Genomic DNA, 13,659 nt, shown 5'->3' on the forward strand with positions numbered 1-13,659 from the left:
AAGCAGTTTGACTGAAACTTAAAAAAACGTTATGATAACAGTAATACTTGCTCAAGTGTAGACACCTTGGAACGTGGAGGACAGAGTAAATGCCCCATGATGTCCCAACCAGGAGCAATCAATCCCCTGGGGTCCCCTGACCTGCTCCATCAGCCACGGGCTAAAGCCATGTAGTGGCTAAGGCCTTTGCTGTCCCTCTCCTGAGAACTGCTGGTTCATATCCAGCGGCATCACTGCGTGAGACTGAAATTTCATGGTGGATATTCCAGCTGGAACAACATACTGCCTTCTAGTAACTAGACGTTAAAGACGTTTCACAAACATGTAAACAAGTGCCACTCTCCACACTAAACATTTTTTGCTTCGGAAGTGTCATTATTTTTCAAACAATATTTATTCATGTTAATAAGTTTTTATGATTTAAATGAATTGGGGAGAAATATTTTTTAAAGCTCTGAGTTTCCATTTTTACTATGGTAAACATCACTGGGTATAACTCCTATAAACAAAAGGTCTTTGGTCTTAATAATTTGTATGAGTTTAGGGCTTCGGAGACCAAAAAGTTTGAAAACTGCAAATCTGGAATAATTCCCCAGGCTTTTTTGTTTTGCCCGGCATTGGCTTTTGTGAAGCCAGTTTATCGCGTGGTTTCCTCACAAAATTCAAGTTCAGCGATTTGGCAGGTGCGCCTCCATTGCATTCCATCAGGAGGCGCTGACGTCAGGTGGTCCCTTGTGTGGAGCTGCCTTGTTCTGTCACGTGGTTGACCTGGTGACAGGCAGATGGCAGAGGTTCTTTTCACTGTGGAATGAATAAGCTGTCAGTGGATTGATGCTTTGAGACTGTCCTGTTCCCTATAAATGGCAGCTCTTTAAAAATGGTTTATAGTTGTTAGTTGCTGGTATTTGGGAATGCTGTTGATTTTTTGTACCTTTTCCCAGCAACTTTGCTGAATTCTCCTATTATTTCCAATATTTTTGTAATTTTACTGGATTTTGTATGTAGACAGTTGTTTCAGCTATTTTAGCTAAGTAACAATGGCATTTTTTTTTTCCCTTCAGTCTTTATACTTTTTGTTTTCTATTCGGCTCGTGAATATGTTCAATACAATTGGGACAGAAGTAGTTACAATAGGAATTTTTATTTTGTTCCTGATTGTTTTGTCTTTTCACCATTGAGTGTTATGTTTGTTCCATGTTTTTTGGTAGATAACTTTTTATCAGTTTAGAAATGTTCTTTTCTCTTTCTTATTTGCTAAGAGTTTTTATTGTGAATGTGTTCAATTTTATCACATGCCATTATTTGCTTCTATTAAGTTTATCATAATATCTTCTTTATTATTTTCGTTCACATTAATAAATTTCCTAGTGGAACACTGTTTGCATTTAAATAATTGACTCCACTTGTTCAGTATTTGTAAATATACATTGTTTTGGTGAATGTGCTAATCCTTTATTGAGGGTTTTTGTGTCGTTTACTCATAGTTTTCCTTTCTCAATCAGAGGGTTGAATCTGTGTTATTCATCACGAAGCTCTGTTTCTAACACAGAGCCTGGCATTTCGCAGACGCTCAATATACTACTGAATAAAGAACAGTCTCAGGAAAAGCACAGCCCAGCCCCTAATGTCTGTGAGCTGCCTGTTGACTTCACTTTGTATTTCTTTCTTTGTCAGTCATTCAGATCTGCACCAAAGTAACGCGCTCAGCATGGTGAACCCTGAGACAAGGCATTTCTCCAGGGGTGGTGTGAGGAGCAAGTGGGATAGATCACCTGGAATGTAAAACTTTGTTTTCATCCCTTTCATAAATTGGATATGTAAAATTAATTACGATTTTCACAAAAATACCATGTTATTCTTAAGAACTGCTTTGTTCTTAAAATTTGTATGTGGGTTCTTAGAATTGTCTTAGTCAGTTGGTCTTAGCTAACTTGCAGCTAATGGGGTAGTGTGTGTCTTCGTTAATGGATTTTTATTTTAGTATGTGATTGTTTACTTTGTTAAATCTTCATTCTTTTCTTGTTGTTAGATTATGTCCCTGGTATACTAAAGTGACTGACGCAAACATGCTCAGAGTGTAAAAGTACTGAGAAAGTGTTAACATGCAAATAGGACCACTCGGAATCCCCTTGTGAGATGGAAACATGGAAGGCGGAGTACACTGCCGTGTGGAGAAGTGATCCCCCGGTGTTGTGTGCTAGAAATGCCAGGAAGACCTTGGCCTGACTTCTGGGGCCTGCCCAGTGGCACATCTGAGAGAAATTGTCTGCACATCTCTGCAGAGGCTCAACCTTACACTTCATGAGCTGAAACAGCACAATTTTGAAAGCTGAGCATAGGCTATGAGGATTTCTTTAGACCAAATTGTAGTAACAATGGCTTGATTGCTAAGATTTTTTACTTTCTGTATTCTTGATTACTTCACGCTTCAGAGAAGTAAATTGATGCTCTATTACTGGACATATTTTAAAACCACGTCTGTATGCTGCCACACACCATAAGGGAATACGTTCTAGGGGCACATGCAACTCAAGAGTGGTTTAGAAACTGCTCACCACTGAATTTTTGATCAGGATTGCATTGAATATGTTGATCACTTTGGGGAGCCTTGCCATCTTAACAACATTAAGCCTTCTAATCCATGAACATGGAATGTCTTTCTGTTTATTTAAATCTTCTTTATTTCAGCAGTGATTTGTAATTTTCAGTGTACAAATCTTACACTCTGTTTGTTAAACCTATTACTGTTTTATTCTTTTCGAAGGTATTATAAGTAGAATTTGTTTTCTTAATTTCATTTTCGATTGTTCATGCTGTATAGAAATACCTTTGATTTTTGTATATCGATCTTGTATTCTTACATCTTACTGAAGTTGTTTATTGGGTCTAAAAATTTTTTGTGGGTTCTTTAGGGTTTTTTGTATGTAAGATCATGTCTTTTGCAAGTAGAAACAGTTTTACTTCTTTTCTGCTCTGGATGCCTCTTATTTCTTTTCCTTGCTTAATTTTACTGTCTAGAACCTCGAGGGCAGTGTTGAATAGAAGAGTTGAGAGCAGACATCCTAGTCCTTTTCCTGATCTTGGAGAGAAACTTTCAGTTTTTCCCCATTAAATATGATATTAGCTGTAGGTGTTTGTAGATTTATCAGGTGAAGGAAATTCCCTTATATTACTCATTTGCTGAGTGTTTTTATCATGAAAGGGTGTGGATGTTTTTTTTCTGTGTCCGTTGAGATGATTATATATATTTATATATATATATAAAGATATATAAAAGTCTATATATGTTGTTTATTCTATTACTGTAGTATGTTACATTGATTGACACTCATATGTTGAACCAACCTCACAATTCTGGGATAAATCCCACTTGAGCACAGTGTGTAATCCTTTCAACATGCTGTTAGATCTAGCTTGCTAGTACTTTATTGTTGATTTTTCCATTTCTAGTCAGGAGTTATTGTTCTGTAGTTTTCTTTCATAAATTAGCTGGGAAGCGTTTCTTCCTTTTCTTATTTTTAGAAGACTTTGTGAAGAATTGGTATTTAATTCTTCTTGAAGTGTTTGATAGAATTCACCAGTTTCTTTATGGGAAGTTTTTGATCACTAACTCAATCTTTTTACTTGTTAAGGTCTGCTTAGATATTCTATTTCTTCTAGAGTCACTTTTAATAGTTTGTGTCATTTTAAGAATTTACCCATTTCATCAGGTTGTTTAATGTTATTCTTGACATACAGTTTTCATAGTATTTCCTTATGATTCTCCCCACCACTCCCACCCTTTCCCCACCAACTCCCTGTAAGATCAGGAGTAATGTCCCCTCTTTCATTCCTGATTTTAGTAATTTGAGTCTTCTCTTTTTCTTGCATACTCTAGGTAATGATTTGTCCATTTTGTTGATCTTTTCAAAAAACCAACTTTTGGTTCGATTGTTCTCTGTTGTTTTTCTATTTTGTTTATTCCACTCTAATCTTTATTATTTATTTCCTCTGCTTACTTTAGGTTTTAGTTTGCTCTTCTTTTTCTAGCTTCTTACGGTGAAAATATTCAATTGCCCTGATATCTTTTTTTTTTTAAACAAAGGCATTTGCAGCCATGAATTTCCCTCTGAACACGGCTTTCACAGCTTCCCATAAGTTTTGGTATGCTGTATGTTCGTTTTCATTCATCTCAAAAGTATTTTCTAATTTTTCTTGAGACTTCTTTTTTGACTCATTGTTTTTTTTGTTTTTATTTTTGTTTTTTAAGTATGTTGCTCAGTTTCCACATAATATGTGATTTCCCAAATTTCTGTCTGTTACTGATTTCCAGTTACATTCCATTGTGGTTGGAGAGCCTTTTAAATTTGTTGAGAATTGTTTTATGGCCTAACATAGCATCTATCCTGAAGACTATTCCATGTGTACTTGAGAAGAATGGGTATTCTGTTGCTGTTGGGTTGAGTGTTCTAGAGACGTCTGTTAGGTCTCTGTTTTGTGTTAGGGCATGCCTTCAACATTAAGCCTGGAAGTTTAAAAGTCTTCCTTAGTATTCACTTCTGCTTGTACAGATCCTCAAGGTCAGTCAGAGGTGAGATCTTAGAGCCTCCTCAGGTCTTTCCTAAGCTCATTCATGATCCTATGCATGTGCCTGGATCTTAATTCCCAGAAAAATGTTCGAGCTTTTTAAAACTTCTATGGATATCTCATTCCTCAGCTTTTCTTCCTCAGCTCCCTGGCTAATCTATTGTTTGCCCCAGTTACTACCCATCACCTCAGGCAGACTTCATGTTAAAACATTCAGCTGACATCCCTGGGGAGAAGCCTTTAGCTCTTGCTGAGAGAGACTCAGTGAGGTTGAATAAAGACAAGCCTTTTGAGTGGAATCTAAACGGGTACCACTAGCCAGGTCAGATAATGACTTCCCTTTGGGAACAGGCTTTTCAAGTCCTGCAGCTCCATTCTGCTCTCCCAGGTAGTGGGAATGCTCGTTGTTATTTTTCAAGGCCGCTGCAATGCTGGGGAGCAGGAGGGAAGAGTAGAGTCAATTGAAACGCTACAAGATTGAGTTGTTTTTCTTAACTAAATGCTGCTCGGATTGCTGCAAGCCTTTGGTTAATTTCCGGAGTACTGAAAAAGTTGATTCTGACAAATTTTGCCTTTTTGTTGTTGCTTTTGTGGAAGGATGAACTTTTGGAGGTCCTTACTCTACCATTTCACTGGCATCACCACCATCAATGTTTTAATGGACGGTTAGGGACAGAGATACTGGGGTGCCCATGATGTGAGGGGGCTATCATGTAAGATTTCTAACAATGATGTTACATCATTCCTTTTTCTTGGTCAAGAGCAAATTTCTTTAGCTTTGCTGTTGTTTACCTTGGAAAAAGTGTAATAGTTCAATGATTTGGCATAAGACAAACAGCTAAATCATATTTTCATTCTTTATTTCAAGGACTTCAATATAAAATTGCCTTTTAATTTAAATAAATTCTGTTATTTGAGAAGAAGGAATTGGGAGAAACTCTTTGAGATTTTTTTGGTTTAGAGGCTGATACCACGATTGCTATATGATATTAAAACAATGCTTGTTTTCCTGTGTTTCACATTTTCAGGGTACCTTCGATGATTACTTGGAGTTATTCCTGCAGTTCGGTTATGTGAGCCTTTTCTCCTGTGTTTACCCATTAGCAGCTGCCTTCGCTGTGTTAAACAACTTCACCGAAGTTAATTCAGATGCTTTAAAAATGTGCAGAGTCTTCAAACGTCCATTCTCAGAACCTTCAGCCAGTATTGGTGTATGGCAGGTAATTATTTGAGAAAAAAATTATTCTTTAAAAGAAGATGCACAATGAGGCATTGTGGGTTGTTTGTTGTTGTTTTTTAAATGCCCTAAGGAGAGATTTGGGAAAACTGGATTTTATCCTTGCTCTGCCACAAACTAGCTGTGTGACTTCAGTGAGTCCTTAACCTTCTCTGGGCCTTGTTTTTGTTATTTTTCAAATTCAGTGTAGGGGTGAGGGAGGTAAAATATAATCTCTGTGACACCTTTCAGATGTAAAAGTTGGACAGTTTTCTAGGAGAGTTGCCAGCTGGGACTTCCCTCACTGCGTGATAAGGAGGCCCTCCTCACTGCAGATTAGTGGAGGTCACCTGGGGAGGTTGGACTTTCACTCCCACCTGGCAGTGATAAGGTTCCTTTTTCAGTCCCTGCGGAGGTGGTTTCCAAGGAAGCCTAGTGAAGAGTCAGGACTTTCACCACCACCCAGGACAATGGAGGCCACAGGGGAGCACAAATGAGGAGCGTGTACCTCTCTCAGCAAAGGCGGTATCAGCGAGTCAGAACTCTCGGGAAGTCACAACTCTCCCCACCGTCCAACAATAATAAGGACCCACTCCTCACCTTGCGTGTCAGTGGTGCCCAAATGGAGAACCAGGACGTCTGTACCTCCATCTGGTAGTAAGAAGATAGACTGCCTTCCCCCTGCTGGAGTGGTATCTGAGGACCCACCTAAAAGGAATGTTTAAATAAAATCGAGAGTCTTATAACACCCCAAATACTTAGGTTTCTCTAAAAAAATCACTCCTCATACCAAGAACCAGGATGATACCAAACTGATTGAGAAAAGGCAACCAGCAGACACCACCACCAAGATGACACAGAGGTTAGAAATAGCAGACAGATGTTAAAGCAGCCGTGATAAAAACAGGTAAAAAAACACACAAAAAAACAGAATTAGAAAACTCAACAAAGAAATAGAAGATATAAAGAAGAATCAAATGGACATTTTAGAAGTGGAAAGTATAGTAACAGAAATAAAAAGCTCAGTGGATGGGTGCAATAGCAGAATGGAAGGGACAGAGAAAAGTTCAGGAACTGGACAATAGAACTATAGAGAGTACCTGATCTGAACAACAGCGAGACAATAGACTGGGAAAGTAAATATAGCCTCAGAGACCTGTGACCCAACAAAAAATCTAACCCACCTGTTATTGAGTCCCAGAGGAGAGGAGAAAGAATGGGGATGGGGCAAAAGAATACTTGAAGTTGAATGGGCCAAACTTTTCAGATTTGGCAAGAGAACTACAAAACAACAGGTTCAAGAAGCCAAGTGAACCCTAAACAGGATAAACCCTAAGAAGTTCGTGCTGAAACACATCGTAATTAAACATCTGAAAACGGAAGTTCTGTGGGTGATTGGGTAAATGCTGCTAGAAAGAAAGTTATTCTAACTAGTGCCTCAAATATAGTTGAACCAGATGTGGTGTACCAGATCTGTCAAGAGTAGAGGACAATTTTACAAAATAAATTCTATTTGAAATCGTACCTAATTATTTTTCTATGTGAAACATTTTCTCTGGTGGCCCTACTTCAGCTTCTCTTTAGATATGAGTAGAGTAACTTCAGCAGCGTAGTCTTCTAGGATGTATTCCAAATTCAGTTCCCTACGATCTCCGCTCAGAAAGGTAGAAGATGTTGCTTTGGGATTTTTAAGCCAAAGGTATCTAAAATATCTTCTAACAGTATGGCTTTCTCAAGCTAAATAAAATGTAGCATTGTAGAGAAGTTTTAAGTGTACTAGGAATGCTTAGAACTAAAGAAAGGCTTTTTCCTTGAGTTTAGATGATATGAAAAAGGATGAGGAAATATGGAAGCTGGTCATTGCAGTTTTTCATTTCACGTTCTTCTCTCTTATAGTTGGCTTTTGAAACAATGAGTGTTATATCTGTGGTCACTAACTGTGCTCTGATCGGAATGTCGCCACAAGTGAATGCACTCTTTCCAGAGTCAAAAACGGACCTCATTTTGATTGTGGTAGCAGTGGAGGTAAGTGAACATTTAAATCTATTTTCAATAGTTTCTACATCACATGCCTCTGTTATTCTAAAGCATTGATGTCCCTGGCTGTCAACGACTGGCGGTCGTTGCAGAGCAGTTCAGGTACTGGGGAGACATGGGGATTGAGGCTCTGCATCCTAGGTTATTGCTCAGGTATGAAAACTAGTCACTGTGCTGAAAACAGGGAAGTGACTTTTCCACCCGTTGTGCTGGCCTGTCTGGTGTTGAGTACGTAAATCCTACTTGAACTCAAATTCTGTAGATTTAATATGTGTGTGTGTTTTTTAAGACTATTCTAAGGATCTGTCACTTCTTTCTTAAGCAAAAAAATCCTGAGAAATGCTTTTTGAGAATGATTTAAGTCTCACTTGCAACAGGTATGGAATTCATTGTGAAACACTCTAAAGTCGCCAACTCTACTGCAATGTATAGGAGGGCTCATAATTTCACATACAAAGTAACAGCTGGCTGTCTGTACTTTTTAGGTTTTCATTTTATCACATTTCTGAATACGGATTACTGTAACATCATGCAGATTGAGCACTTACCAATCACAAATGGAAGGATTTGCAGGAAGTGTTTTGTTGCTAGTGATTATAGTTGTCAGGAATAGTGTGACCTTTTATTTTCAAATACTTAAAAATAGAACAGTTGTGCAAAATTGTTATAGCACAATTTAGCAGATGAGGGAGTGGTGATTCACATACCTGAGGCCTCCGGTTGTAGGGCTGACCAGAAGAAATGCCATCCTGAACTTGTGCATTTCCAGGAGTGGCTGAAGAAATATATCCTGCTTTGCTGTATTTGCTATTTTACAACATTGGATAGGAATCTGTGTTCGTGATGGGGGCTAGATGTAGAATACGCGTTTTGGAGAATGATTTTAGACAGCAGTGAGTAGGAGGGGAAAGAGAATGGCTTTGACAGATAAAAGTAGGTCTGTTTTGAATTTTGTGAATTGGACAGGATTTTGGAGGGCTATTTGCAAGCCTACTGTATTACCTGTGGAAGTGAGAGAACAAAATGGAGGTACCTTAGGTTAGACGGGGGATGGCCAGCTGGCCAGGCTCACAGTGTACCCTCTCGATGTAGGGAATGGCCCTTAACTTGGCAGATCGAGGAACTTCTTTGCCAGTACACCCAGAGCTAATTAGGCTTTGGGACTGATTTACACTTAAAACTAATGAGACTCACAAGGGACCAACCAGAATGCCAAGTAGTTAATCTACCAGGAGGAAATCCTTTTCCAGTGACCGTAACAATCAGTATTCACGTACAAGTGGAATTGGTTATTAGATTTCCTGGTAAATTTAGAACCAGATCAAGCGGAGTGTAATAGTCTTGAGAGACACAGAAAACCTGAAAACCATCCCTACCTGCAAACCCAGCAGAGCTCCGTCACAAGCTAGAGCGTGGCGTCCACCGCCAGCTTCTGAGCAATGCTGGAGAGTTCAGCCCTGCGTGCTGGCTGATGTTGCCCTCACTGTCTCTAGATTTCTGGCTGGCCCAGTCTTCCTGTGTGTTCCCATTGATTAGGCTACTGCTTCTTTTGGCCTCTTCTGACACCACTCACTCTGGTGTGAGGATGAGGGGTGGGGTGCATCCCCTCGTTCCTGCCAGTTCCAATTGGTAGTAGAAATCCAGGTTCCCCACTTGAATTTCATTGTCACCGGGGTGAGTGGGGGTGTTGGTCTTAGTAACAGCTGGACAGGATGGGAGTTCAGGCTCCCCTCTAGGCTTCCACTGATACCTGTCCTGCTGGGAGGATGCACAGCCCTCATTACTGCTTCCCACCTGGTCTCCATGACACTATGACAGGGGATGGCTTCCCGACTGCTGGGTGCCTGTGAAAGTTCTGGCTTTCCACTAGACTTCCTGTGCCACAGCCCCACTGGGAAGCAGAAAGGGAACCTTGGAACTGCCAGATAGGGGTGGAAATCCAAGTTATGCACGTGGTCTCCAACTGACAAGATCAGGGGGCCGGGGTATGCTGGTTACCACTCAAGGGGAATGGAAAACTGGGCTTCCTGCTGGGCCTTTTCTGGTGAGGTCGGGCCCCTTGTTAGAGGCCGGCAGGGGTCTCTGGGAACTTGTTGGGCTGGGTGGGGTTGGAGCCACAGTACTTCTGTGGTGTTGGGCTGTAGTAGAGTGGTTCCTGACTAACGCTCTGTATCTGGCTGGAATGCGCCTTTTTCTGTCCTTTGGAGAGAGAGAGAGAGAGAGAGAGAGAGAGAGAGAGAGAGAGAGAGAGAGAGAGAGAGAGAGAGAGAGAGATCAGGCTTTTGTTTGTTTGTTGTTGTTGTCTGCTCATTTTCATTTCTGGGTTGCCAGCTTCCTCAGCACTTAATCTGGGATACATGAGGTAGAGAGGAAACCCTGGGAACTCACTCCCACGTTGTTCCTTAGGTCCTGGAGTCCCTAGTCAGTCTGCCTTCTTCTTTCTACCTTTCAGAGTCTTCTTGTGTTTATTTTGTATACAATGTGTATGGGTTTTAGCTGTGCTTAGCAGGAGTAGTAGTGAAAAGTACCTCCACTCTTCTCAGAAGCAGAAGGCCTCACTTTCTTGTTTATTAACCTTTTTCATCTTTTCAGCTTGGACCTTGGCACACACGAAGTCTCTCTTTGGGCCTGGCTAACACACTTATTCATTAGGTTCAGCTCAGATATCACTGGCCTTTCTGATTCGTCCACCTCAGCTAGATCTTTCTGGTGATCTCATGAAGCCTCTATTCGTGTCCTCCATAGCGTTTATCTCACTTACAAGCCTTGTACTTGTAGGTTTATTTATTTAATGTCTTTCTGTCCTGTGCTCTGTCAGTCTTGTGACAGCAGGGCCATGGCCCCTGTTCTATCTCAGTAAACAAGGCTACTCCCTAAAATAGTGACTAAAACTTGGTAGGTATACAGTTCGGTGTTTAGATGAAAGTTGAATTAATAAATCAAGCTATTAAAAAGAAAAGGCATTTCAGCTGTTCTTATTTAAGAAGGAAAGATGGATATTATTCCTTTATGATAAATTCATATTCAGTATTAATTTTCACTACGTTTGTTAATTTGTAACATTTTCTGAGTTCTGCCTAGAGAACACAAAGTGGCAAATGCTCCTCCATTTTATTCCTTAATTAAATTATGCTCCGTCAATATTGAGAGCTGCTATGTATATGATCCTGGATCTGGTGCTAAAGAAAGACAAAGCTGTCATTTTATTTTTGTCCTCAAGAACTCTGCTTCTAAATGTACTTGAGAAGATGTGCATATTTAACACACACGTGCACATACCCACATACATATATAGCTTAATACATTTATGTATTTAAAGATTTATTTGTTTTTACTTGACTGACTTTCATGCATTTGAGAAGACCTCGCTTTGGTTTCTAAACTGAGGATTTTGTGTGTCAGAACAAAGTCAAGCTCAGAGAAAGTGTTAGAAGTAATCAGAAAATTAGTAAGTTAGCTAATTTTATTCTAGTGTTTCTGAGACCTGTGCTGAATGCCATCTGTTCTTGTAATGAATCCAAAAAGTAGAAAGTTTACAAATAAATTGGGAAATATAAGTTTTTGGTTTATTACCGTATAAGTTTGTAAAATCATACTGAAATTTCAATTCGGACTGTTACAGAAAAGGCATCAAAATCATCAACGGATCAAATCAACATGTTTCTGTTCATAAGAATTTTCTCTTTGATCTGCAATGTCCTGTTAAATAGGGGAGTAAAATCTTGAAATTATATTTTATTCCTATTTTTTCCTGCAATTTAGATAAAGTTTTACTGTGTTTCCCTGAAAATAAGGCCTAGCCGGACCATCAGCTCTAATGTGTCTTTTGGAGCAAAAATTAATTTAAGACCCGGTATATATTATATTGTATTGTATTGTATTGTATTGTATTGTATTGTATTGTATTGTATTATATTATATTATATTATATTATAGACCTGGTCTTATATTATATTAAAATAAGACCGGTTCTTATATTAATTTTTGCTCCAAAAGACGCATTAGAGCTAATGGTCTGACTAGGCCTTATTTTCAGGGAAACACGGTAGTGTCTTTTGAGTTTAACAAATGTTTTGCTGGTAGCATATTAAATAAATAGCATATTGTACTTTCTTATATTCATTCGTGTGCCCCTCTAAAAGTAGAAATTTCACTAATTCAAAAAAGCCACAATAAATAAGCCATAAATATATCTAAAGTAAATTCTTGTATAAATTTTGAACATCTTGATGTAAAAAACAATTTAAGATATTTTAAAGTTTTACTTTCTCTAAATTAAGTGACATCTAAAATACATTTATGTGATTGGAATTTTTTAACAAAAAAAGATGGAAAAGGTAACAGTTTTATGAAGTTGATGTTGAGTTAGTATTCTTATATTTAAATTGTGGATAAATTTGTAATTTCAGTAGCTTCTCTGGGTCACATTTTTGAAACTAGGAAACTTTAATTTTTATTTAGGTTCTTTATTTTTAGGGTTTTCTTTTAAAACTTGACTTAGTGCAGCACAAAACTGAGTAAAAGGCAAAAATAATCATTAGCATATGCCAGTAACTCAATGTCATGTTAATACAACTTTTGTGTACTTACTGCCATCTAGTGTTGCCTTTAAAAACTAACGAATATACATGTCAAAAGGGGCAATAAATCGGGGGGGGGGGGGAGTATCACTTTGTGAGGGGGAAATGTCTAACTAGTGCATTGTTTTGTACACCTGAAGCTAATAAAAAAACTAATGAAACTTTTTTATTATTATTAGTTTCAGGTGTACAAAAAATGTAATAGACATTTATACCCCTCACAAAGTGATAACCCCTCCCCCCAATCTACTACCCCTCTGATATCATATAGAGCTGTTACAGTTCCACTCACTCTATTCCCTATGCTGTACTCCACATCCTGTGACTGTATATATTAAATTACAGTTGACATTCAATATTGTTCAGCTTCAGCTTCAGGTGTACACTGCACTGGTCAGGCACCTACCCCATCCATGAATTGTTCTCCCTACTAAGACAAGTGTCCATCGGATACCTTATAAAATCTTTACAACATTATTGATTATATTCCGAAACTTCTCTTTTTTAAATATAAATTTATTGGAATAACATTGGTTAATAAAATTATGTAAATTTCAGGTATGCAACTTTATAACATAACATCTGTATTCTCTATGTGTGTTCACTTGTAGACCGACCAAGAGAATAAAATAGGCTGCCAATGTATGAACCAATATGATGGAACCATATGAAAATGTTTTCTAGGTTAAAAATAATCAAATATTGTCAGTGTCATAAAGTCCAGCCCACAGGATTAAATCAGTATCCAAATAATTTCTCTTAAATAAGAATCATCATCCTCACTTTTTAGATAAATTTAGTTCCCTTCTTTGGTGTAATTTCAAGCAAAGGATCACTATTTTGAATGCTGAATTACACAAAATCTCCAATTCCCCCCAAATAGAAATGTCCTAAATTCCTCTAAATAGCAAATATTTGATAATATTTCACTTTAGTATTAAATGCATTCATGATTTTTTTAAAATTCTAAACTTGGCAATATGTTCCAGTCAAACATATTGAATATTAACAATTCACCTACTAAAAGTAGTTCTTTTTCTGTTCTTTCTACTAAGAGGTGCAAATGAATGAACTACTCACCCAGAAATTATACGGCATTTCTAATTGTTGGGTCCTAGTGACCAGCAAGCAGTCTGCACCATGCATGTTTAATTGGTAATTTTAAAAATATCACTTAATTGCAGTTTTTTTTTTAATAGTAAGGTGATTTTTTTTTTTTTTTTTTTTTTTTTTTTTTTTTGTAGAGCTGCTTATTAACAG

General features: G+C 38.1%; 1 protein-coding gene across 1 annotated transcript in view; it reads left to right on the forward strand.

The window, feature by feature from the left end:
• The window catches only part of ANO10 (anoctamin 10), a 149,326-nt gene that overhangs the window by 31,717 nt on the left and 103,950 nt on the right, over positions 1-13,659 (forward strand). Inside the window, exons 10-11 of the mRNA XM_019724110.3 lie at positions 5,595-5,786; positions 7,679-7,807. Of these exons, the coding sequence (XP_019579669.2) occupies positions 5,595-5,786; positions 7,679-7,807 (321 nt within the window). The remainder of the gene's footprint in view (positions 1-5,594; positions 5,787-7,678; positions 7,808-13,659) is intronic.

The sequence above is a fragment of the Rhinolophus sinicus genome, chromosome 5, assembly GCF_057876585.1.
Source record: "Rhinolophus sinicus isolate RSI-liver-muscle chromosome 5, RSI-T2T, whole genome shotgun sequence".
Taxonomy (NCBI): Eukaryota; Metazoa; Chordata; class Mammalia; order Chiroptera; family Rhinolophidae; genus Rhinolophus; species Rhinolophus sinicus.